General features: G+C 54.6%; 10 protein-coding genes across 10 annotated transcripts; 9 read left to right on the forward strand and 1 right to left on the reverse strand.

Annotated features, from left to right (window-relative positions):
* Nucleotides 1–10: 10 nt before the first annotated feature.
* G647_00305 (uncharacterized protein) lies at nucleotides 11–1,907 on the forward strand (the record flags this gene model as incomplete). Its single annotated transcript, XM_008723708.1, has 2 exons — nucleotides 11–409; nucleotides 465–1,907. 2 exons carry the CDS (start codon nucleotides 11–13, stop codon nucleotides 1,905–1,907), a joined length of 1,842 nt encoding a protein of 613 aa, XP_008721930.1.
* A 1,792-nt stretch (nucleotides 1,908–3,699) lies between these two features.
* G647_00306 (uncharacterized protein) lies at nucleotides 3,700–5,118 on the reverse strand (the record flags this gene model as incomplete). Its single annotated transcript, XM_008723709.1, has 1 exon — nucleotides 3,700–5,118. One exon carries the CDS (start codon nucleotides 5,116–5,118, stop codon nucleotides 3,700–3,702), a length of 1,419 nt encoding a protein of 472 aa, XP_008721931.1.
* A 1,387-nt stretch (nucleotides 5,119–6,505) lies between these two features.
* Nucleotides 6,506–7,507, forward strand: G647_00307 (uncharacterized protein; the record flags this gene model as incomplete). The annotated part of the gene is made up of 1 exon (XM_008723710.1): nucleotides 6,506–7,507. One exon carries the CDS (start codon nucleotides 6,506–6,508, stop codon nucleotides 7,505–7,507), a length of 1,002 nt encoding a protein of 333 aa, XP_008721932.1.
* Nucleotides 7,508–7,920: 413 nt separating this feature from the next.
* On the forward strand, nucleotides 7,921–9,451 carry G647_00308 (uncharacterized protein; the record flags this gene model as incomplete). Its single annotated transcript, XM_008723711.1, has 4 exons — nucleotides 7,921–8,370; nucleotides 8,424–8,857; nucleotides 8,912–9,126; nucleotides 9,180–9,451. The coding sequence occupies 4 exons, from the start codon at nucleotides 7,921–7,923 to the stop codon at nucleotides 9,449–9,451; spliced, it is 1,371 nt and encodes a 456-aa protein (XP_008721933.1).
* A 446-nt stretch (nucleotides 9,452–9,897) lies between these two features.
* On the forward strand, nucleotides 9,898–11,059 carry G647_00309 (uncharacterized protein; the record flags this gene model as incomplete). The annotated part of the gene is made up of 2 exons (XM_008723712.1): nucleotides 9,898–10,143; nucleotides 10,190–11,059. 2 exons carry the CDS (start codon nucleotides 9,898–9,900, stop codon nucleotides 11,057–11,059), a joined length of 1,116 nt encoding a protein of 371 aa, XP_008721934.1.
* Nucleotides 11,060–11,829: 770 nt separating this feature from the next.
* G647_00310 (uncharacterized protein) lies at nucleotides 11,830–13,500 on the forward strand (the record flags this gene model as incomplete). Its single annotated transcript, XM_008723713.1, has 1 exon — nucleotides 11,830–13,500. The coding sequence occupies one exon, from the start codon at nucleotides 11,830–11,832 to the stop codon at nucleotides 13,498–13,500; it is 1,671 nt and encodes a 556-aa protein (XP_008721935.1).
* Nucleotides 13,501–13,755: 255 nt separating this feature from the next.
* Nucleotides 13,756–15,072, forward strand: G647_00311 (uncharacterized protein; the record flags this gene model as incomplete). The annotated part of the gene is made up of 1 exon (XM_008723714.1): nucleotides 13,756–15,072. The coding sequence occupies one exon, from the start codon at nucleotides 13,756–13,758 to the stop codon at nucleotides 15,070–15,072; it is 1,317 nt and encodes a 438-aa protein (XP_008721936.1).
* Nucleotides 15,073–15,651: 579 nt separating this feature from the next.
* Nucleotides 15,652–19,279, forward strand: G647_00312 (uncharacterized protein; the record flags this gene model as incomplete). Its single annotated transcript, XM_008723715.1, has 4 exons — nucleotides 15,652–15,777; nucleotides 15,869–16,086; nucleotides 16,146–16,516; nucleotides 16,581–19,279. 4 exons carry the CDS (start codon nucleotides 15,652–15,654, stop codon nucleotides 19,277–19,279), a joined length of 3,414 nt encoding a protein of 1,137 aa, XP_008721937.1.
* A 1,021-nt stretch (nucleotides 19,280–20,300) lies between these two features.
* On the forward strand, nucleotides 20,301–20,732 carry G647_00313 (uncharacterized protein; the record flags this gene model as incomplete). Its single annotated transcript, XM_008723716.1, has 1 exon — nucleotides 20,301–20,732. One exon carries the CDS (start codon nucleotides 20,301–20,303, stop codon nucleotides 20,730–20,732), a length of 432 nt encoding a protein of 143 aa, XP_008721938.1.
* A 985-nt stretch (nucleotides 20,733–21,717) lies between these two features.
* On the forward strand, nucleotides 21,718–22,878 carry G647_00314 (uncharacterized protein; the record flags this gene model as incomplete). The annotated part of the gene is made up of 1 exon (XM_008723717.1): nucleotides 21,718–22,878. One exon carries the CDS (start codon nucleotides 21,718–21,720, stop codon nucleotides 22,876–22,878), a length of 1,161 nt encoding a protein of 386 aa, XP_008721939.1.
* Nucleotides 22,879–24,330: the final 1,452 nt, after the last annotated feature.

Consider the following 24,330-nt stretch of genomic DNA (forward strand, 5'->3'; position numbering starts at 1 on the left):
CTCGCTTACAATGAGCAGCTCCGGCTCCCGCCTGTGGACTTGCTCCCGATGTCTGCGTGTACAGAAACTGCGGGGTACATCTGTCGAGTCCAAAGCCAGGCCGGTTCGTCGCAGTCGCCACCCTTTTTGCACAACCGCCGTCTCTCGGGGTGATGCGACCACGGAGACCAAAAAAGATGTTACACGTCGATCGAAGGATGGCACTCAGGCTGCAGAAGAGCAAGGAGCCATGTCTCGCAGGCTGGCCGAGATGGCAGAGGAGACAATCGACACTGGGAGCAAAAGCGACCGCAAGTTGATGCACGACGCGGGTTTCTCGGAGGAGTTAAAGCAACAGCTGGAAGAGAAGATAGCTCAGACGAGCTTCGACGCGCAGAATCAACGCGCTGCGAGCCAAGTGAACATGCCTGTACGCACTGAACACCACGCCCCCATCGACCACTCGGTACTGATATGCATCTTAGAGCTCGGCAGGGAAAGGCACCCGCGACATCGCCGGCGCAGACCCATGGACCGGGAGCGAATCCCTCCATGACTCGGCCCTCCGCATGCTCGACGACAGCCACAAGAGACTCCGCACACCCTACAAGCCTCCTCGCCCTCAGCCTGTGAACTTGCGGCCCGCGCCGAAGAAGAATGTCTCGGCGGCAGACCGGCTCGCCAATGCGCGCGACAAAACCTCCATATATGCATTCAGCCAGCAGAACGACATGTCCGAACAGGAACGTGAGAAATGGCGCAAAGAACTGAAAGATCGCTTCTCCCCCGGCGCCCGACCCATGCCGACTACAATCACGGGGTTGACGAGTCTTGCGAACGAGCGCATCGAGGACGCCATCGCGAGAGGCCAGTTCAAAAACCTGCCGCGAGGCAAGGGCATCAACGTGGAGCGCGACTACAATGCCAACAGTCCGTTCTTGGACACGACCGAGTACTTCATGAACAAAATCATCCAGAAGCAGGAGATTGTGCCCCCGTGGATTGAGAAGCAACAAGAACTCGTCAAAGCGGTGGCCAGCTTCCGAGGACGGTTGCGGAATGATTGGAAAAGACACGCCGCTAGAATGATAAGTAGTCGGGGTGGATCTGTGCAGGATCAAGTCCGGCGCGCGAGGGGATACGCTCTGGCGGAAGAACGCGTGAATCCGAGACCGTTGCGACGGGTGGAGAACTTTTCACATATAGCCAGCGACGGCACTTTAACTACTGTTACCGTGGAGGAGAAGATCGCTGCCGGTGTGTCGGCCGGTGAGCTTGAACCTCAGGCACAGAACAAGGCGGACGAGCTGCTGGAGCACGAGCAAAACCGGGATCACAACCAGGAGCCTGGCCAGGAGCAGGTGGAGATCCAAATCACCGAGCGACCCGCTGAGGATGCTCCCATCGCTACAAGCGGTGTGTCCGCGGCGCCGGTGTCAGCGATCACAAGCCCGACACCCCCTACCGGAACATCTTCGTCCTCCTCCTCCTCTCCCTCTGTTCCTCCCGTCCTCCCTATGCAGCACCCCTTCCGCGATCCAGCCTGGCAGAACACCGAACTGGCATACCACACGCTCGCGGTCCAGGAACTCAACGCCCTGACGCGCTCGTACAACCTCATGGCTCCCAAGATCGCCCAGAAACCCTACTTTACACTACAGCGTGAATTGGACCGCTGTTTTGCGGACGTGGCGCCCCTGCTGGGTGATGAGATCTTGGAGCGCAGTCGCCGACCCGCAAAGATCAGGGTCGAGGTGCGCGGCCATCGAGAGGGTGGCGTGCTGGACCGGTTTGGCGAGGAGTGGACCGGCCATGAGGGCCGAATTCGAGACGAGAGGGCAGAGAAAGGGTATGGGTTCCGGGAGTTTTGGAGGGACTTGTTCGGTAAGGAGAGGGGGGAGGCAAAGGGGAGGAGGGATGTCGTGTAGCGAGGCGCTACGGAGTGTGCGTAGTGTTGGCTGGTGTCGCGCTGCGTGATGAATAGTGGGTGAATTGGCGGTGCGTAATTCAATCATCTTGTACAATTACATCATGTTGGAAGAGGATATTAGCTGGTTCGTTTTGCCGGCCGGCCAGGATAACGCGCCCACGACAGATAAGAACGGCGTTTCATAGATGAAGACTCCCCGTACATGAGATGGAGAGGCATGATATACAGCAGGAGAAGCTGTACGATACGCTTGAATCTTTTGCACCAAGCGGAACAGATCACAGAGCAGATCACGGAACAGACGACAGAGCAGATCACAGAGTCAAGATGCCGAGTACGTACCTAGCTACGTAGTGACGTGTGTGTGTATCTCTGTGTGTGTACATACCTAGCTACATGTGTTGCGCGCGCGTGGGTGTGTGTGTGTGTGTGTGTGTGTGTGTGTTTTGAATTGAATTCGACTATCGATCTGCCTCTACTTCTACCTCTACTTCTCCTGCTCCTGCTGCTGCAGCTTCTCTTGCTGCTGCCAACCCACTAACTACTCGTACGTAAGTAAAGCTTGAACCTGACCTGAGCCCTGGACTCTGCGCTACCTTGACTTGACTTGGACCAGGCGCGTGGACACGATCATCCCCTCCCTCCATTCTCCACCAAACGCACCACTGTAAGTTAGACCGTTTCGTCACCCACGTTGTACAGTCCTCGGCAACCGTGTCCCCTCGCCAAAGCTCGCGTCTCGTCACGTCGGATATGCACACACATACACACACCCCTCTCGCGATATCCCCAGCCAGCAAGTCCAGCACGGTATTAGGTCGGACAGGAAGAGATTGTCGACTTGGAATCGAGGGGAGTGCGCCATCACTATCTTGTTCGGATCGAAAGTAGTGATGATGGTGGTGGCGATGATGATAATGATGACGATGACGGTGAGCCGGCAAACTGAATCAGAAAGACGTGATGCTGGGCTGGACGAGAATAGACAAAGTCGACGGCGAAGATGCCAAGAGAGTACGGAGTAGTGATGGTGGTCGATGGGTAGGTAGGCATAGGGCTCAGCGTCGGTCCTGTAAGCACCGCCTATCCCAGGACGGAACCGGCGATGAAGCCGCCGAGGGCGGCGAGGCCGACGAGCCAAGCGAGGATGAGGAAAATCATGGTCTGGTTTGTTTGTTATCGTTGTTGGAGGTGTCGGAGGTATTGTTGGAAAGTGATGAGCTGGTGGTGAGGTGATAGAGTAGGGTAGCTTTGTGGACTGTGGACGCTGAAGCTGAGAGGAAATTGTGCTGATGAGTTTCAAGCAGAGGAGGGAGGAAGGCCAGATTTTTATAGCGTGTACTCTCGCAGGCATGACCGGTCCCTCTGGCAAAAAGTAGCTCACGAGCACTGAATAGAGTTTGAGAGTTGTGGTGGTTCTGTAGATGAGGCTTTGGCTGAGAGGCCTCTGCTTCAGATACTTCTGCTTAAGAGGCTTGTGCCTCAGAGATTTCCGCTTGTGAATCTCTGGTTGAGAGGCTTCTGCTTCAGAGAATTTTCCTTCCGAGGCTTCTGCTGAGAGACTTCCGCTTGAGGTAAATTTGCTATCCAGATTCAGGTCCGGAACCATATGGATGCTGAACTCTTCGTCGCTGAGCCGTGTGGGAACCGCGACAATTAAGCTACAGACTTTCGATAGGTATGTCTTCGAGCCTTACGATAGTGGATTGCTATCGGTCAAGTCGGGAATGCGCGCAACCTGAAAATTTTCAAGGTTATCATCGGCAGCTTTGATCAGTTGTTCCATTCCTTTACCAAGACTGACTGGTCCTTCGTCGTTGGAGAATCTGTCCGTCCGGTATGGGCAGCCGGTCCAAGAGGTCAGGATTCGTCTTGAACTCCGGGCTGTTGATCACGTCCTGCGCCTTCGACATGTTCCTTTCGATGATGATCCCGGGCACCTCGCCACTGAACACAGCACCTTCAGGGTACCCAGTCAGATCATTCGCAGCGCTTCCGAGAACTTTGGCCAAATACCTCATCAACGAGGTCAGTGCTCGGCATTTGGTCTCTTCGTTCGAGTCTCGTGTGGTTTCTAATGTGGTGGATATTATGGCTGGCATGTAGTAAGGTAGGACGGCAGTTTCGTTGACGTTCCCATCCACGTTCAATCCTGTGACGAGCCGTTCCTTGTTCTGATCATCTAACGCGTGGAACGCTTCTTGGAACAACTCGGCCTGCTCTTTGTCCGCCGTCCGGCCCATGGTGAGCAGTCTGAGCAAGGCCCGTTCTTCTCGGTCGCTAACACTCAGCCGGCGAAAACCCTTGATAGAAAGCAAGTTGCCCCGCTTCGTGAGGACCTTGTCATAGCCTTGCCTTGGGTTGGAGTTCCCCGCTATGATATCGAGGGAGACCTCGTGGACGGTTTTGAAGGCTTGGAAGACGGGCTCGATGAAATTCCTCGACCCGCTCCAGTCGAGATGACCTAGTGCGCCGGCAACATCAAGGATCTGCTCCATGAATTTGAGTTCGAACGCGTGTTCTTTGCCACGCATGTTAAGTAGTCCTTCGAGGTTGACGGGCACGCTCTCAGCTTGGGCCAGCTGACCGGCATTCAATTCAGATCCAAGCTCCAGGCCGAGCATGATTTCCTCTCTCTTTCCAGGGTTCAGGTAATCTAGGGCGGGGACCATGCCGGCCTTTGCTGACTCTAGCAGGAGCGAGTCGTGATTCTGGTCCGGTAAGCGGCTGTGAGTGTGGAAGTAGTAGTCTTCCTCCAAGTTTGGGTCTTTCCCCAAGTCATTAATGACCATGGACAGGACCAGGGCGAAGAGGTCATCTAGGTCTCTGATACCGGTGACAAAGAGCTGATAAAGCCATTCGAAAGATTCCTCAGAGAGCCGGGTCTCTGGAGGCTGGGGCCGTGTAAAGCGCTCGTAGTCGCGATTGTGAATCCACCGAAGCGCAAGGATCCCGACCAGTGTCCGATTGACCTCATCGTAGTTACACCCGTAGAGAATCTGCGAAGGGCTTGGGCCGTTCGCACATCCATTCGCTGCTGCGCGCTGTTGTTCTGTCCCCTCGACAGCCTTTGCCGCCTTCAGTCGCTCGAACTCGGGTTCGAAAGCGTCTTTGATTTGATTGAGAATGGTAGGCTCGTCCACGGCGTAGAATTTCCCGGCGCCTATAGTCTCCTGGAGAGCGCAGCGCGGTTGAAGATCGACACTCATCTGGAATTTCGGGCACCTCTCATAGAATACGTATGCGGTCGGTCGCCCAAGCATCTCGCGATCACTGGCATGATCAAGAACGACGGGGTCCTGACTGGAGTGACAAGGTGACAGTCCGTGTACCCGTGTATGCGTTTATGCCGAGAGACAGGTTGCGCAACCGGCTGCCGCCATCTTATTGAAGTCACGAAAAGGAAAAGAGTGGGTGAAACGATGCACCTGCCATGTGCCTGTGGCTGTGCGGGATGCGAGATTGCTCCTTTATTGCCCACACCGCAAACGGAGTTACTGCATGCTCTTCCAGCAACCGCAAAGTCGACAATAGGCGTGGAAGCCGGTAGATGAAGTGTCGAGAGAAAGTGAAGGACAAGGCTGACTTCAGGTCTGTGAACTGGACTGAGGCGTAGCAGTTGGTCGAGTCGAGCAGTGGGCGATGCGGTGCAATAAGCGAAGCGAGAACTTTGGCAACTGGGGATTCGAGAATCTCAGCTCGTGACCATGAGTGGCCAGTGCCACAGCAATGCCTCTTTGATCTTGTTGGTCGGATCGCTTAGGCCCTTGGCAGGCACTGACATCCAATGCGACAGCGACCTCAGACCTCGCCGACTTTGCCGAATACATATTAATGGAGACATCACACGACTATCTGAGTGAGACCTAAGCGTCGACCAGACGCGGGATCTCATACATGAGGCCTAGATAACACCTCGCCATATTGGGGCTGCAACATGGGACACCGACATGGGGCTGAGAGTGAAGTGAAGGCGAAGTGAGAGCAGACTGCGGATACACTCTGTTGCCGGAACTTGTCGGGGCAACCATCTGGCAACCAACTTGAATCATCAGTGACATGGCAGGGACTCATTTCAAATGAACTGTTGATTGCGGCATTGTTGGAAGCTGACTCGACAAGACCTGATGAGAGAGACCTGTCTCCACGCCAGTATCTCTGCATCAGCGTCAATCGATGGAGAGTGGCAATAGCTGCCCAGAGCACGCTCGCAGAAGTGCAATTCGCGGGACAAACAAGACGCCAGGGAGCTGCCTGGAATGCCTCATCTGCGAAGGCAGTGAATGTCACTTCCATGGATACTGGTGCCATCTTCAAAGGAACAGGCTTTCGCGAGTCCAAAGTCACTACCAATTTTCACAGATACTACCCGGCAGTGAGAGTGATGCCAGTCGCGCTACTTCAACTTCAAAAGAGACCTGGTCTACCGCCATCATGTCAACCAGCGCTCCATCTGTCCAACCTCAATTCCGCCATCTTTCTTGCACCCTCCCCCCCCCCCCCCAAACACATCCGTACTAGCATACTTTGGTTCTGTGCCTCCTCAAGACCGCCGACCCGCCACGTGTCAGTCTACCTGACCCACAGTCGTGCAATATGGAGGGTTCCGGGACCGACGGCAGAAAGCAAGCAGCCGGGTCGAATGACCGTGCCTCAAATGCCTCCCTCGTTGACCAGCTCGATGTCAGCGCACCTCGCAGAAGCAAACGCAAGCCGAGCTCCCGCCCGCCCAAGTTTTTGAATGCTATGGACCGTCGAACGGAAAATGGCATGATCGTCCCAGCGCCGCCTCCTGTCATTCGTACTGAGGAGAATGACCCGACGCCCTCTCTTCCTTCTGTGGTTGCCGCTGTCCAGCGAAAGAATCATCACAAAACGAAGCTTCCGCCGAAGAAAAAGCAGAGACTCGACACGACCCAGCAGACACAGCCGCCTCCACCAATTAAGCCTAAGGCCGCTTCCAAGCGAGATCCAAAGCTCCCCGAGACTCCTGCGCAGGCGGAGAAGTGGGATAAGATGTTGTGGGAAAAGAAGCTCGAAGGCAAGGGTTGGAGGGAGATCGCCGAGGAATGGGAACGGTTGACAGACACAACGACCGAGATAACGGACCAAATCAAGGAAAGCGACGCCATTATCAAGCGGCGTCAGCTCATCGATCGACTCGCTGTCCGCTTCGTCATGCTCAAGGAGAACTATGCGGCGTCCGGCACCATGGAAGCAAGTTGTCCCTCCTCTCTTACTCCCTTAATGTTAATAACACTCCGTGCGCAGCTCCCCGATTCATACTACGAAGCCCATCCCCATGATCTGAAGTACCAGTACATATCTAACCGAAAGCGACAGGATGTCAAGCTGATCCGGATCATGGACAAGACCAAGGCGCAGCTAGACGAAAAGTTGTGGGAGACTTTCTGTCGCAACTACAAGGAGGACGAAGGCCTTGAGATCTCAGTGACTGAAGCGCGTAGACGTTACGAAGCTCTCATCAATGGTGTCAGGAAATTGAAGCCCACTGCGAGTGAGGAAAAGGACATGATCAAGGTCAAAAAGGAGATTCGACGGGAACCTGTTGCGATCAAGCACGAGGACGATGACTGAATGATGGGAAGCAGGACATACGAACCACGACTTGTTGTAATTAGCCATACCTTTATCATGCGGGTTCTGAGTCACCTTAGAGTGTCCTCACATTAGGTGAGGATGTCGCTATGTATTCCTCGGCCTGGAAATGACGTCTCTGAGGTCTCTTCAGGAAATCACCGTGCTACAGTAAGTCCTCGATGAGCTCGACTTCCCCGCCTTGAAAAGGCCGCATCAGATCCGATTTCTTACTCGTACAGCCTGTGCCAGCTCGCCGGGTTTCTCCTAGTGGTGCACTAAGTGTAGATCGCACGCCCTTCGTCCTCTGCATTTAATAGCCTCATTTTTAATCCCGAGCATCCCATATTCGGCCCAGTTTTCTCTTGTCATGGAAATGTGGCTGTCTCGAAGCCATCATAATTGCTGCCACAATGACTTCGGCCGGCGTATTGACTACGCTTGCATCACGAGAATCCATTCAACTGCACGGTGCCGAGGATGACTCCCAGCTCGAACGTGTGGTCACGCCGGCCGATGCTCAACCCGCTATGCGACCGATATCGCGAAGAAGGCAGACAAGCATACTCTTCTGTGCCTTCTTTGTTGTCTTCGTGACCATTGGGCTGAACCAAGCCTACGGGGTCTTTCTCAACTACTACCTATCGGGCGGAAGCAGCCCGAAAGATCCATTCTTGCCGAAAGACCAGGTCTCCAGCAAAGCAATGCTGGCTTTTGTTGGGACTCTGGCGGCCGGCTTGACTTGGGGCGGAAGTATCGTGGTCAACCCGATAATGGCGCGATCGAAGGACCCGAGGTGGATTACAGGATCAGGTGCGGTCCTCATTGGACTGGGCTACGTGCTTGCGAGCTTTTGTCACAAAGTATGCCTTTTGTCTAAGGAGTCGCGTGTCAGATCCTAACGGCGCATGTACAGGTCTGGCAGCTCCTTCTTACACAGGGCTTGATCTATGGAGTTGGCACTTCGCTGGTGTACTTCCCGGTGCTTGCTGTGGCCCCAGAATACTTCGACGCTCATCGAGGCTCCGCTATGGGGTTCATCCTCTCGGGTGCCGGTGTTGGCGGATTGGTGTACGCACCTGCAGCGCGCGCTCTGCTGGCAAAGCTGGGGGCAGCTTGGACTTTGAGGGTCTTTGGCCTAGTCAACTTTGCCATCTGCATTCCGGTTGTCCTGGGGACACCGCCGTCAAGGAGTCTCTCAAAACGCCCCACCCTCGTGGACATCAGGCTTGCGAAGCGACCTACGTTCATCTTGCAGGCTATAGCTGCCATGGCTCAAGCGGCGGGAAATTTGGTGCCCATCACGTTCTTGCCTGAGTTCAGTACCAGGCTAGGCTACACTGCTGCATTGTGAGAATGTGCCAAGTGATGCATTTGTCTGAAGCTGACAGTCAATTCTATCAGTGGTGCGGCTCTCCTTTCGATAAACAATGCGGTAAATACGGTGAGTCGGATCGCGATGGGCTTCATCGCCGATGTTGCAGGCAGACAGAATACGCTGGTGCTCAGCGTGCTTGGGAGCGCAGTCAGCGTGGTGGCCTTCTGGCTCTCGAGCGCCTACGGCGACGACATGCGGCTGTGGATCACATTCGTGGTCACGTACGGTCTCTTTGCTGGAGGTAACGTCAAGACTCAATGCCGATAGTCTCTGCGCTTCCATTGACATGTGCAGGCTACAACTCGCTCTTTCCCACCGCGGTGATAGAAGTCTTCGGCGCTCAGGCATACGCCTCGGTCAATGGCTTCATTTACTTCATCCGTGGCCTTGGGGCTCTCTGGGGCTCGCCCGTGGGCGGTGCTTTGGTCGCAGAAGGGCAACATCCGACAGCATACATCACGTTGATCTGGTATGACTTCGGACTGCTGATGCTGTCTAGTATTTGCGTGATGGCAGTTCGCGGCTTGGACGCGTCTGAGAAAGGAAGATTCAAGTTGAAGGCTTGACCATGCAGGGCCGTTACAGCTGAATGTACAGTATGATATGAATTGTAGGATCGTGAGCACTAGAATCCCAACTCACCAAGTGACCGATATCGGACAGTGGAAATAGGCTTCCCCCGAGCCCCCCAACCCCCCTCAGCCCTCCCCCAGAGCGTTTGGGGCTACAGCCGCGATTCGGCAAGCTTGATTAGTGGTCGCCGGTGGTCGCGGGGGCGCCTAATTGGCTCGTCTAGGTGACCGCCCTGCGTCCCATCTCCACAGTTCTGCTCCGTTTCATTGCGGCCTCTCCGCACGCATCAGTCCACTGCTCACGAATTCACCTTGTCCACCGTTCTCACCTTCGATGGCGCCTGTCCCTTGTCTTTCTCGGTGAACCAGATTAGCGAAGCTGCCTTCACCTGAGCCCATCTTCGTCTTGAGGGATTGGATTCCAACGACGACTCCTCAAAATGAAGTCACTTCCCGCACGTCTTGCTCGGCCCCTCACGAGACCCTTGTTCCGCAGCTTCAGTACCTCAAGACAATGCCTTGCCGACCACGTGAGAATAGTCGAGGTGGGCCCAAGAGACGGTTTGCAGAATGAGAAGAGCTCAATTCCTCTCGAGACCAAGCTCGAGCTTATCAGACGGCTGGCGCAAACAGGCGTCACACATATGGAGGCAGGATCCTTTGTGCCTGCGAAATGGGTGCCACAGGTGAGTGGCCAGCTTCATCGATTGATGATAATTTAGCTGAGCAGAGCAGATGGCGTCGACGGCAGAGATACTGGAATCAGTACTGACCCAGCCACCGGCCGCGCCTCACGGGATCGCATATAACTACCTCGTCCCCAACATTCGAGGGCTGGACAGTCTCGTCAAGATCTTCCAAGCCAAGGGAGCGCAGAATCCCTCGGGCTATCCTACGCCACCCGCGTCTCCTTCGCCAGAACAGTCCGCGGGTCGAAATGCCAGGGTCGAGGTTCACTCTGGGAACTCGACAGAGGTGTCCTTGTTCGCAGCAGCCACAGAAACCTTTTCGCAAAAGAACACAAATTGCAGCATTGCAGAAAGCTTGGAGCGGTGCAAGCCGATCATGGAGCTTGCAAAGCAACACAACATCCGGGTGCGCGGGTACGTTTCAGTTGCCCTAGGCTGTCCGTACGAAGGGCCGGATGTTGATCCGCACAAGGTTGCTGAGATCACTGCGACACTTCTCGAGATGGGATGTGATGAGGTTTCTGTAGCTGACACGACGGGCATGGGGACTGCGCCTAGGACGAGGAAACTACTTGACACCTTGAAGGAGGCTGGGATTTTGAACGAGGATCTCGCATTGCATTTCCACGACACATACGGGATGGCGCTCGTGAACACGGTTGTTGGCCTGGAGCATGGCGTGCGAATCTTTGACAGCTCTGTCGGCGGACTTGGTGGCTGTCCGTACAGCAAGGGTGCCACGGGCAACGTCGCCACTGAAGATTTATTGCATCTCTTGCACAGCCTGGGCTGTGAAACAGGTGTTGATTTGCCCAAGATGGCGGAAATAGGCCAGTGGATCACAGCACAACTTGGCAGGCAGAATGACTCGAGAGCTGGGAAAGCTACGCTGTCGAGGATGAAAGACGCATAGTAGGCAAGCCAATAACAGCAGCTGAAGCAGATGCTCGATCAAACATACGTTTGGCCGTGGGATCGCTTCAATTGATGCCTGTTCGCAGAACTCGTGCGCTTCTTCTGTTTGGTCGTACCTGGACTGGAGTCGATCGAGGTGACTTGCTGCAAACGAATCTCTGCGCCCTAGAAGAGGCAGAGTCCACCATGTGTACACCGCAGGCAGCGCAAAACAACCAGCTGTGCCGCGATGAACTCTCATATCCTGATAGCACTCCGCCCAGCTTTAGTAAGACGATCTCGCGGACAATAACTCTGCCCTCCTCGCGCTTTCATGACACCGAGGCCGAATGGCTGAGCGGTGTATCTAGAACTCTTGACATCGAGTACACGAGCTCCCTTTGAGTGGTTTGGACGCCTGAAAGTCAGCACTGGCCGGCATAGTCCGTACGCTGAGGGGCTTGTCGTCTCTCTTCTGCACTCCAATCGCAACCTCGTATACTTTCCAATCATCTCGCATTTGATTAATCCTGCTGATGGTTGCCAAGCCGATGGCAATTCACTTCTCCAGACCCTGTCCGTTGCTGCCGCCCTCAATCCCAACGGACACGCGCCAATAACAAATCAAGCGGCATGGCGTACGTTGGCGGGGTGTCCGGCTGACACGCGAGGCTGCCGAGTCGATGGCAGGTACAAAAGAACAGAAAAGGACAGAGGGCTAAGTCGAGTATTCGCCGTCCTCGACAGACCGCCCGCCTTCGAGCCCACGGGAGAGGCTCCTATACTCAGATGGCTCGCGCCAGGCCACGTGCCGGCTCTCTCGATGAGAAGAAGCTGGCAGTCGGACGAGAGCAGGTCAGACTGAACGTCCAGGCTCATCGGCAGCGTCAAAAGGAGAAGAAACGGCTGGACGCTCTCAACCAACCATATGAGCCGAAATTTCGCTGGGTGCAAGAAACGAAATGGCAGTCACAGGGGGCGAAGGACTCGAGCACCCGTGTCAAGCAAGAGAGGCTGCGAAAACCACGGCGGAAACCCTCCTCTGGATCGGAATGCAGCCTGCTGTGTGAGCCGAGTCCAGAGAAGCAATATACGCTCTCTCTGCTGGGAATGTTCCGAACACGCTTTCTACCCGCGCGAGTGACTCTCCCAGGTGCAGGAGTCTCGGAAGAGCAGCTAATCACCCCATGCGCAATCTGGGTCGTGGAGGCTTACCAATTGGCGGTTGTCCGAGAGAATCCTGTGGTAACAGGCATGCTTCGCGCGTTGGGACTCAGCATCCTCGCTGCCGAACTGCGACGTGAAGACATTCGGGCTGTTTCCTTGACTACGTACCACGAGACACTTCCTTTCATCTGTCGACAGCTCACCTCGATCACCAGCGGTGGGGGTCTCGACTCGGACGATTATTTGGCGTTGATTCTGTCGGGCCACGCCGCCGCAATCTTCGAAGTCAATGTCAGTGGGTGCATGTCTCGTATATTCGACCAAGTTCGCGGTCTGGGCTCCGTGTACGTACATCAGCTACTTCAGTCTGGCTCGATGCCTAAAGATTGGCGCTATCTGATGGAAGAGTATCGTCTCTTTGAAATCATCTTCTGCCTTATTTACCGCAGACCGTCGGTTCTGACTGGCACGGGGCTCTGCAGAAGTGCGAGGCAGCGCAACGATGGTAGCCACAAACGAAATGCCAGCGATTCTGGGAATAGCCAGTTCGGCGAACTAGTCTTCCTGGCGCGGCACATCCCTCCCATCATGAACCATATCGACGAGTCGATGGCGGGAAATGCAATTCGCAACCGGGCAGCCGAGCAACTCCACGCAACAATGGAGACTGTGTCCTTCGTTCTGGAAGAGCTGCAAAGATGGTGTACTGCGTTCCTAGCTCGAGATGGGAGGGCGTTTGCGGAATCGGAAGCCTACGTCTGTGGGTGCGGCGACTTCGACTTTCCAGACTTTCAGGTCGCCTCAGCTTGGATCTTTTGGTTGTCCTTCAAGATACACGCCCTTGAAAGCTATCTCTCCGTCGTCGACATCATCCAGTCGTCTCAGCAGAACCACGATATATCTGACCTGTGTGAGCATAGGAGTAACACCAGCGGTACACGGGTGAGCCAGTTCTGCAAGGGCATCTTGGGCGCACGTTCAGAACTGCTGGAAACCGTCCAGCTTCTTATTCGCTCACTGCCATACCTGCTGCAGGCCAATGTTGGTTACGTTGGACGAAGCTTTGTCGCTTTCCCTTTGGAGACCGCGAGAGTCGCACTTCTGCACGAGTTACAGCGTGAGTCGAGTGTACCTTCGCCCGCAGATGTGCTGTCACCGTCAATCTCGGCAGATGAACCTACGCAGGGTATTTTGCAGGGGTTGGCATCTTGTGCACGGATTATGGAGAATGCGAAGGCCATGAAATGCGCGTTATTCTCTGATCAATGGGCCAGTTACTCAACTGGGGTCTGATCATGTTGCCAACAAAAGACCGCAGTGATGCGGAATGACCTCGATGAAGAGTCAGGCGGGTGGCATGTTTGACCATCACAAGAGAGACATCACCTTCATACCGACGCCGGCCACGACAAACGGTCCGAACAGTGACGAGCCGACTTACCGCACGGATATATATTTTATCCCTTGGAGCTTTCTTCCTCTACAACCTGAGTACCAGCTCCATTCCTTTCCGAGACCCGCCACCCACCAGTCCACAACTTGGAAGGCATGAAGGTACTCTATAACAAGCAGGACCTCATAGGTCAGGATATCCTGCCGGATGATGCATTCTGGGAGGTCCGGCACATACTCGATTCCGAGCTCAAGCACCACTTCTTCAACAGCTTAGAGTTCTACGAGACTTTCTCTCCCGACCCGGGTGTTGCAGAATTTGATCCATCCCAGGGAGATCTTTTCGGTATCGGTCGAATCAGAATCGACATGGCAGCGGGCGTCCGCCTTGTTCTTGACGACGTTGTTTACAACCCGGCCCTTGTTACCGAAGTACTGAACAGGCCTATGGTCGTTATCAGCCTGTCAAGACTCCTGAAAACCCTCGGCTGCACTACCGAGATCGACAGATACGATAACTGGGTCATCAAACAAGGTGACCAAATTTTTATCCTTGGAGCAAAGCCTCCCCATGGTCCCCCGGAGCAGCGTTGGGCCCTGGGCCCACGTATCCCGGAGAGCGGTAACATTGCAGTACCGCGAGCGCTCCAAGCAGCCATCGCCTTGGGTTCAACGGAAGCTGAAGACCAACCCCCAAGAGGCGTCCAGGCTCCTGTGATGAGGCCAACAGCGCAGTCGGCGGAGAATCCAGTCGTTGTAGGGATGTCGACTGTGAGAGCGCCGGCCGCTCCCTCGAGGCCTGCCCCTACGCCACAGCACAATGTCAGTGCCCCGACGCCAAGTCTCAGGGAGAGGGCTCCGGGTTTCCAGCATATCGGCGGGATGTGGATTTCACAAACCACGCCAGTCCCAGGCACGCCCGTGAGAAGCGTCCCTAGCTCCCACAATAGACTGGGCGGGAGAGTGGAAGCCGATCTGCCGAAGCCATCACCCAGTAAACCCCTGCCTAATCCCCAAAACGCCGCACGCTCGCGATGGGGTAAAGTGGAGCATAGAAGCCTTCCCCGGGTCGACGAGAGGGCAGCCAGGGCACCGACGGCCCGGGGTTCAAAACCAAGTGCGCCTGTTATGCGAAAGCCGAATGCCTCACTCGACGTCGGTTTCTGGGCTTCGATTTTCGGTCAATCAAGAACGTCTACCAACCGAAAACAGGATAAGCATCGACCAGCGGCTGCGAAGGCTCAGGGGACTCCGAGCACACAAGGAAATGTTGGACAGGGCAAGACGGCGGTGACGGCACAGAAATGTGCAACCAGGCAGGAAGCTGGCAGGAATGGTCAGACAGCTACGACTGCCATTGCGCCTGGGACGGCCAAGGTCGAGCTGGTCAAGCAAGGCCAAAGCAGAGCCGGGAAGCAGCCTGCTACGTCTAAGAACTCGAAGACGACCTCTAAATCGGTAAGAATCCTCTGAGAAGACTAACAAGGGCTTCGAGAGAGGATGCTCGAGCGTAGAGGCAGACAATGCCGGGAACCTACGGCCACGCGGTGGCTGGGTGGAATCATCTTATCGGGATACGCATTGTGCTGGAGAAGGGGAATTCTCAATGATGAGTTTGCTTTAGTGGAGCCAGCTGTATTTATCACGTACTGTATCGACAGTGCCTTTGTTCGTGGGGTGTGAAGGTTATCGACACATACATCTACGCATGCTACAGTAAAAGGTCCCCCAGCTGGAGCTGATCAAGTGCGTTAGTGTAGCTAGTGGCGCTAGTGGCGGCGAGTGGCGAATGTGTGTACGATTTGCAACCACTAGTATGCTAGTGCGAGGTTAGTGCGAGGTTAATAGAGCCGGCTTCGGATTAGTCATGCCGGTCAGAGTCCAGACTTCAATCGCGATCAACATGGGTCTGCTTCAAATCTTACATTCATCATCAGTTCCAGATTAGCAGTCTGAATGTCGCGGCCTGCTGGCTTCTCCAGGCGCTGTTACTGTCGAGGAGACGAATGAAGAATACACGGTTCCGTGTTCCTCCTGCCATCCGACCCAACAATGATTTTATCATCTGAGAGCCATGGCGATCAGTATGCCGTCAAAGCGCTGCCGGTTAAGAAGAGTGGCACTCAGCATGTCGACGATGCTATGCCTCTCGAGAAGAACGCTGGGCTTATCATGGCCGTACGTATATTACCTTGATCCGCAGCATGAATGCCTTTGGTAGAGGTCTTGCTCGTTTAAAGGCCGAGTGGTGCTGACACGTCGAGGAAAGACCAACAATGCTACCACAGCTCTGAAAGCGAGCACCGAGCGTCTCTACTTGTCACGGCCGCACTTCTACAAGTCATTCGTGAAGGAAGTCAAACGCGCCACGCCAGCGATCCATCGAGGGAACTGGCTCCGAATGCGGGCTGTGAGCTGGGTGGTCCGCAATTTCCTCGAGCGTGCAGCCGGTGAAAGGAAGGTGATTATCAATTTTGGTTGCGGGTAGTAAGTTTTGGACTGCATTCCGACGGACCTTCTCCTAGTAGTGGTACTGAGAGTAGTAGCGACCCTCTGCCTTTCCGGTGGCTCGCTCAGAAGGGCAGTCTCTGCTCCGATACCAAGTTCATCGACGTCGACTACGAGCTCTTGATCGAGACGAAGCGGAACATCATCATGCACCGGCCTGAGATGAGGGACCTGCTTCATTCGACAACGTCTGACATTACGGGCATCGACCCTTCCGTTGCGCTTGATAGTGAAGAATATGCCGCTATAGGCTGTGATCTACGCAATATCAGAAGACTGGAAAGACTCATGAAGTCGGTGGTGGTTCTTGAGCAAGCGTCGGTCTTGTGCATCGCCGAGGACTCGACCACCTTTATGCCTGTGAAGGCAGCCGACGCACTGATATGGTGGAGTGCAGGACTGTCGTCTGGTGTGTTCCTTCCTTATCGTGCAGCACACCTGTGCAGCTTGTGTCTAACCTTCCGACTCGTCAGATGTCACGTTCTGTCTTGTGGAGCCTAGCAGTCCTGATCAACCTGATAACCCTTTTACCAGGAAGATGACGGATCACTACAGGGGCCTCGGTACGCCCCTGAATTCGATCTTCGAATACCCATATGACCGTGCCCAGATTCAGCGTTTCAGCAATGCCGGATATGCTCACATAGATCACCAGTCTCTGTGGGAGCTGTGGGCTGACCCACGCTTCCTTTCGCCCTCGCAACGCATGAAGTTAGACCACGTGGAGCCATTCGATGATTGGGAAGAGTTTGCGCTTTGGGCTAGTCACTACTGCCTTGTAGTAGCACATAACGGCAGTCGGCCAGTCCTCCCCAGCAAAGTCCACATGGCCAGACGCGACTCGATTTCCAGCGACGCTTCTGACATCTCTGCACGGACGTCATCACCGTGCAATCCAGAATCGGAACACTTTGCCTTTCGACATTATGGTGACCCAGGTGATCTTTGCCAGCGCCACCATGGCTCAGCTTATCCTGTACCGGACCAGGACGCTATAGCTATCTTTGGAGGTAAGGGATCAAACTCATATCTATCTACTAGTGCGGTCTGCCGACCCCGACACCTGAACGACGAGACACCCGTGGTGCTTTCGCCAGAGGTGGGTGCACGGTCTTGTCATGTGATGATCTCTTTGAACAACGGTGATAATATGCTGGTGGGTGGCCGGCGTTCGCCGAGCCAGCCTCTGAAAGACTGTTGGTTGCAGAAGGGAAATACTTGGTATCGCATACACGATCTGCCAGAGGGACGCTATCGCCACCGGCTTGTCCCGGTGACCTTGCCCGGGAACGTTTTCGGTGCTATCTGCTTTGGCGGCAAGGTGAGCCCAACGAAGGTTGCCATTGACGTGCTGTTATGGGAGCCTCTCAATGGCTGGCGAGGGCTACGAATCTTTGGCTCGGAACCCAAGCCTCGATTTGGGCCGAACTTTGTCTGTCTGGGATTCAATCACGGCTTGTTATTTGGCGGCATGAGGCAGGACGGCGTGATCTGCCAAGGCTTCTGGCGGTGGCGCCTTGTCATTCGCGACAACGAGGTACTGGCTCTCAGGTTCCGGCCCTCTCATGCGTTGGACACGAGCATCGGCTCATATCAGTACTTCGCACGCTTCGGTGCCTCATATGGCTTCGTACAGGACTACCTCTTGATTATCGGTGGAATAGCTAGAGGTGGCTGCATCCCCAGAACGTACGAGATCCTGAGCCTCACCGGCACTTTCTCCACCTGGCATGATGAGGAACGCAAAGAACCCAGTTTCAGAGTGAGTACGATCGAGGCAACACGGTCGCCGGACTGCCCACGGCCGTTCCTCATTGGCCATTCCACCCGGCCCACGCAGACCGGTGCGTATGTCATTTTGGGCGGCGGCGCGACTTGCTTCAACTTCGGAGACTATTTCAATCGAGGCATCTGGGTGCTCTACGAGAAAGAGACAGGTCTTCCGGCCGAATGGATCATTGTCCCCAGCCAAGCATCGAAGCTGCCGCCAGTCCATTCAGAATGGGACTACACAGGCGTGAGGCGGAAGGAAGGCATTCGAGTTGATCCAATCTTGCTGACCGGGTCACAAGAGTTCAACATGGCAGTTCGTCTATCGCAGCCTCTTCTTATGCGAGGCCTTGACTGCGGGCCTGCCACGCAGCTGTGGTCCACGCCTTCCCTTGAGAATGTGCTCTCGGACGACTTCTATCTGGAGCAAGACATCACGCCCGGCACATCCGCCAGCCCCGGAAACCAAATGTGGAAACAGATTCTCGATATGGCAGACACATCCTCGGCCATACTGAACCTTCCGCCACCAAATGTCAAGATTAGACAGTGTGCTCTATCGTGCGACAAGAATGAGAAGGAGCAGCTTGCCACCCTGTTTCGGCTCCCCACCGAGTTGAACAGCATAGAACATCTCATCACATCCGTGCAGCTACAGGTTTCCAGAAGAACATGCCACCAGCTTCGGTACAGTGCCACGGGAACCATTATTTTCCATCAACTAGGCACGCGGAAGGTGCTCTTGTCGCCTCCATTCAACCAGCACAAGCTCGGATATGCTCCGGGCTCAAATATCAGCGACCTCAATATTCTTTGTGATCCGACGCTGTTGCAGGAACACTCCTTCTACACTATACCCGGCACGAGCACCCACGTTGCTATGATGCAACCAGGAGACGCATTGTATATCCCACCTTTCTGGTCTCGTGCCAGTGTGGTCCTACGGAGTCCCAGCCGCAACATTGCTCCACAACAAACCCAACTAAACGTTGATGGGTCTTCCCCGTTAGCTACTGTGCCACTTCCAACACGCATCGGTAACAGACACGCAGTCACTGGGAATGAGACCCCACCCAGCTCTACTGGGAAAAGCGATCACCAACTCAATCCGCTCGACATCACATTTAAAGTGTCCTTTAGGATGCTGCCTCACTCTGCCCTCTCTACAACCCGGGACGAAAACTGGTCAGCTGAGCTTAAAGCGTACGAGGATAGCAGACGAGACCTGGAAGCCGTCATGAAGAGGTTCACATCTTGTCTTGGCAAATCAAATGGAGAGCCTGCAACGTTTGGACGCCAACCATGCGCTGATATGTTACTCGAGCACATTCCCAGAGATGTTGCAAAGGTTTATCTGCAGCGATTGGGGAAGGAGCTACTGATGAAGGCCGAAGAGCTGTGAAGTTTCTAGCAGGGCGCCGCAACGGCGACTAGGTGAAACTCAACTCGGTCGTGATGGCCCACTTGTCGACTACTTCCACGGACCGCCGGAACAAACGCGCCGCTTTCGTACCTTTGGACTACGACCAAGTTTTCACGAGTCCTCACACTGGTTCTTGCAGCAGCTTAGGGAAGTATACCGCAGGCTCATTTGACTGAGGGCTTTTCAGCTTCCCCAGTATGTGTTGCGCTCTCAGATTGGGTGCGTTGCGTGGACAGAGCCCGCCTAATATGACGTGTCGGCGCAACCACTGGCCTCGGGGATCTGCTATGATCTGAATATCCTTTCACGGTATCGTGCCAGCAATTTCTCGCCCCAGACCTGCCGATGCATATCTGCAAGGAGCGCGGTCCTGACCTCTCCAATTCCACGGAGTCCCTCAGAAGGGCATGAAAACCAAACGAACCAAAGGTCAAGGGTCTGTTCATTATTGCGCTGTTTGCAGCGTACGTCGTGCGCTTTCCTGGTGGATGTTCTGTACGTCCTCACGGCGGGGTTCGATCCCCTAAGCAGGTTTCGACGATATTTCCAAAACCTACTTCGCCTACAAAGGTATATCGACTATCTCGAGGCACTCATAATGGCGCAGTCGAAGAGAGGGAGAGACATGGAGGAAGAGGCATCAGCGGACAACAAGCCATACAGGTGGCTAGTTTGCTAGACGTGTCATGCGTGCTTCTCAGTGACAAGATGAAGCTCCGTCGGCGCTGAAGGACATCACCGAGACTAAATAAAGCCAGTCATACCGTCAAACAACATCGCAAGGTGATAAGACGCAAGAGTGCGTGCAGTGGAACTATATTTCAAGGCCTCTCCTCAGAATGGATCGGGACCGTCTCTTTCCAAAGCCGCCCATATCTTCTGAACACCAATCCTGATTCCCATATCTAGACTCTCTAGTCTCGACGCGCGACGTTCTAGCCTCGACGTTCTAGCCTCGACGCTCGCCTCTCGACCCTCCACTCTCCACACTGACAAAACCATGCCCTCACCCCCGGAAAGATGGGTTGTTTGGAACACCAGCCCCCACCACTACTGCCACGACAAATCCCTCTTCTTCAACCTCAATCTGACCACGCCCATGGACTCCGCCTCCTCCCAACCAGACGACCTGAGTCACCTGACCAAAGAGGACTTTATCGTCCTCGGCCAAGGCGACGTCGTTATACCCATCCCGAACAAACCCGAGTCCAAGGTCAAGTCCAAGTTCAATTCCCTCCGCTTGAGGGACGTGTTTTATTACAAGACGGACAAGCCTAGGAACATTATAAACCTGACGCTGTTGTGGGACGACTATCCGAAGTTGATGCTGGGGAAGATGAAGCTTGATGACTTGCATGGTACGGGGATCGTGCATGTTGATGATCCCGAGACCGTGATTTTGGAGGTTGACGAGTTTGATGAGCTCCGTTGAGAGAGAGAGGGGGAGAGAGATTCAGCTGGTAGCATACGGAGCACTCACTGGGTAGATAGACAGATAGATCTAGTGGTGGTAATTATGATAGAGGACAACGGGTTGCTGTGGTATCTGCTAGGGTATAGCTTGGGGACTGGGAGTTGAATGAGAACTGGGGACTGGAATTAGGGAATGGCACTGGGGAATGGAACTGGGGAATGCGCCTGGGGACTAGAACTGGAAAGTGCAAACTGCTAACCGGAGTAACTCGTATTAGGAGATCTATTCCTGTACTGCTGTATTGCTGTACTGTACCGTGTAACTAATTACTCCGTATATCATCGGTCCTTGGACTCTCGGAACCAGGAGGGAGTGGCAGTGGGCACTTAGCGCTGTGGCATCATTCCTCCTGCTAACAGCTCATACGAGTACCGTCGCTTTACAATGCCGCAGTGGTTCATCTTTAACAGAGACTCGAGTTGTGCAGGACGGAATCTTAGTGTTTCATCAAGTAGTCTCGCGATACTGTGGTGAACGACAGTGATCGCTGATAAAGGCGAGGATTGGAGTCGAGGGACATGTCTATCACCGTTTGGCGTTGGCAAGGCTAGAATCTTGGAATCACCGTACAGTCAACGTCGTAACCAGCGTCAGAGTCGCTTTGAGCATCACGTCGTTTTGAGCATCACGTCCTTTTGAGCATCACGTCGTTCTAGACTACGTATCACTATCCTAACCCAACCCATCTCATCCTATCATATGCCCAAACGAAGAAACCTATACGTAAGGCCTTTCCAAGATCCTCATCTTCCATCTCATGATCACCCTCCTCTTGTTCATCTTCTACCCGTTCGGCGTCCTGAACCTGAACCTGAACCTGAATCTGACCGACCCATCCGCTCTACATCGACGCAGACGTCCATCCAACAACAGCGCCGTAGCCCTCAAGTTACTCCCTACCTCTCATACAGACAACCACACACACCAAACCGCAATACCCACCATGCCCCCTTTAGGCGGTGGCGGCTTCTTCCCCATCATCCCCGGCATGACCATCTACCGGCCCATCCGACCACCCACGGCGCGTCCACCACGAAGACCGACCCTTTCCAATTCAGCAAGAGACATCCCCCTGCCAGAGACATGGCCTTATCCGCCATCTTCACACCAGAGACCGCTCAATTTCCCGGCCCCATCCCCGGGAAGGACGCACCATAGACAGGGCGTCAAGTTCACGCCGTGGATCCTGAACTTGTCGTCCCGGACGCATAAGTGCGTGGATCGGAATCTGTTCAGGGAACCGAAGCCAGAACAGCGGACAGGTGGTCCTGGTTCCTCGAGATTGTCGTCCGGGATCGTCGTCCTCCCCATCCTGCCTGGTCCGAAGCGGAAATTCCCTTTCTTCGACGTCAGCGTCATGACGCTCTCCAATGTCGAATATACGCCGCATGCAGAATACTCGGAGCTGAGCTGGCCTTTGCTCCAGCAGCAAGGGTTCACCCGCCATGTCCTCCACAATGACCACACCCACGGCGTGACGGACAGGACGGGCCGCGCGAACGAGAGACAATACCCCGATGGGGATGACGGAGGAGTCGTCAGAACGTTAGCATTGAGGCCGGGACCGCGGTCTCGACGTGACGCAGTCCCAGCCCCAGGACGGAATGTACTTGGCGGGCCTCGCTTCCGGACGCCGACTCATGCGCCCTCTGAGCGGTGCGGTCGTCTCGACAAGGAGAACAGCGTGATTCGCCATATTGCTTTACCTGGCGTGGATCTTTTGTGGTGCGGGTACGATTCGTTCATGAACCCAGGGGTGATTGCCGTGCATATGACTGGGGCGGGGATGGTGGATCTGCGGGCCTGGAGCTGGGGCGTGCAGACCGGGATTGTTGGTAGGGGGGCTGGATATCGTGGCGATCCGAGCGGCGGGATGGTCGTCGGGTGGGTGGCGCGGTATGCTGGCGCGGGACCACATGAGGAGCCTGTGCGTGGGGATGCGGAGGATCTGTTTCGCAGGATCGTGCAGGGGGGTTTGGTCGAGGGGGAGGACTTGATTAGAGAGATGGGGGTAGATGAGGGAGGGAGGGCCGCAGTGACCGAGAGAGAAAGTCAGAGGGCGAGAGAGAGGGGGAGGGAAGCGGGAAGACAAAGATTGAGGTGAGGGAAGGGAGGGATCTGATGTTACCGGGCCTTGAGGGTAATGGTTTTGAGGATAGCCCTACGGAGTTATTCCAACTGTCCTGCGACTTGTGATGCGGACCTTGCCTCTTGTGTTCCCTGCATGAAGTTGGTGAAGTCGTCGAGCTGATGACCGTCTGACATGTTATCGCCTACCGGGCTGTTCAATGAGGGGCTTGTTAATGAGAATACGGATGCTCGGGCCGGGTAATGGGCTGGTACTACAATCTGTAACTGAACTGAGAATGGAGTGGAGAGAAAGTGATCACAAGACATTGGGATGAGAGCCCTGAGGAATGAAAGTTAGGAAATCAAAGTCAGACAAATCAGAGTTGGCAAGGAATTAAAGGAAAGCTCAGAATGCTGTGAAATAGAAGTGAGCAAATGTAAGTTTGGGGAGGTTTGAGTCTGAGAGCACGAGCTCAATTGCAAACAAGCCCACAAACACTGAAATGTATGTGCAATGTACTTAAAGACAATGACAACAGAATGATTTGTAAGGAAGGTCGGACGTGCTAGGTGTATAAGACATGAGAGATCTATTACTCAACTACTTCATCAAGACATGAGATGAGAACTAACTGAATAGATATCCAGGAAGACATAGACCCACATAGGCTGTCCTCCCTATGGCGATGCATCTCTATATCACAGCAGGGAGCTCCATACGTTCAAGCCATGAGGTTACCGTCAAGGCACGGCGTGCACTGCAGAAGTAGCCGTGATTCCACTGTCTTCCATTCCTGACTCTCGATAGTCATTGTAAGCTTGCGGCGACGTCAACCGTCGTTTAGAGCCTTTAGTCTGAAGTCTCCCGCAAAGTCTTTTTACTCGTTCAAAAACAAGAGAGCAGCTGAATGATGCTCTCAATGACTTCTACCTCACCCGCCATACTCCTTGGCGTTCGTCTGCACTGGCTCCGTGATGGACTTTCCGTCCTCAGCATGCAGCTCGCAGACCTCATCCGCACAGGCCAGCGGCTCTCACTCACTCAACTGGTTCATCTCGTTCAATGAGAATCGTGCCGGTCTGGCTGTCCCGGGCCATTTGGAGGGGCTTGTTTCCGGTTCGAAACGGGGCGCCTCAACCTGATTAGTTAACCCCTGACGGCGATTTGTACTTTCACCCACACGCGATAAGATATCGTTCCTCACTTGTTGTTTGTGGTCCCGGTCTGCGTGAAAGGATCGATCACTGTAGTAGGGCGATTGTGGGTTCGGGCCATCATTGAAGGTTGTCGCGCGGCCGTCGCGAGGTGATAAGCCATCGGACAATAGGTCGGTATGGATGGCTCGTGTACCACGTTGATCGTCCTTTTCAGCTGTATAGCCACGAGCATGTCGAGCATTCGGGCGCACAGGGACAGGTTCGCTGCGAGGGCGACCACCGTTCTGTGACCCACCACTACTGTCGCGGATAGGCGTACCGGTGGCTG

The sequence above is a fragment of the Cladophialophora carrionii genome, assembly GCF_000365165.1.
Source record: "Cladophialophora carrionii CBS 160.54 unplaced genomic scaffold supercont1.1, whole genome shotgun sequence".
Lineage (NCBI taxonomy): Eukaryota > Fungi > Ascomycota > Eurotiomycetes > Chaetothyriales > Herpotrichiellaceae > Cladophialophora > Cladophialophora carrionii.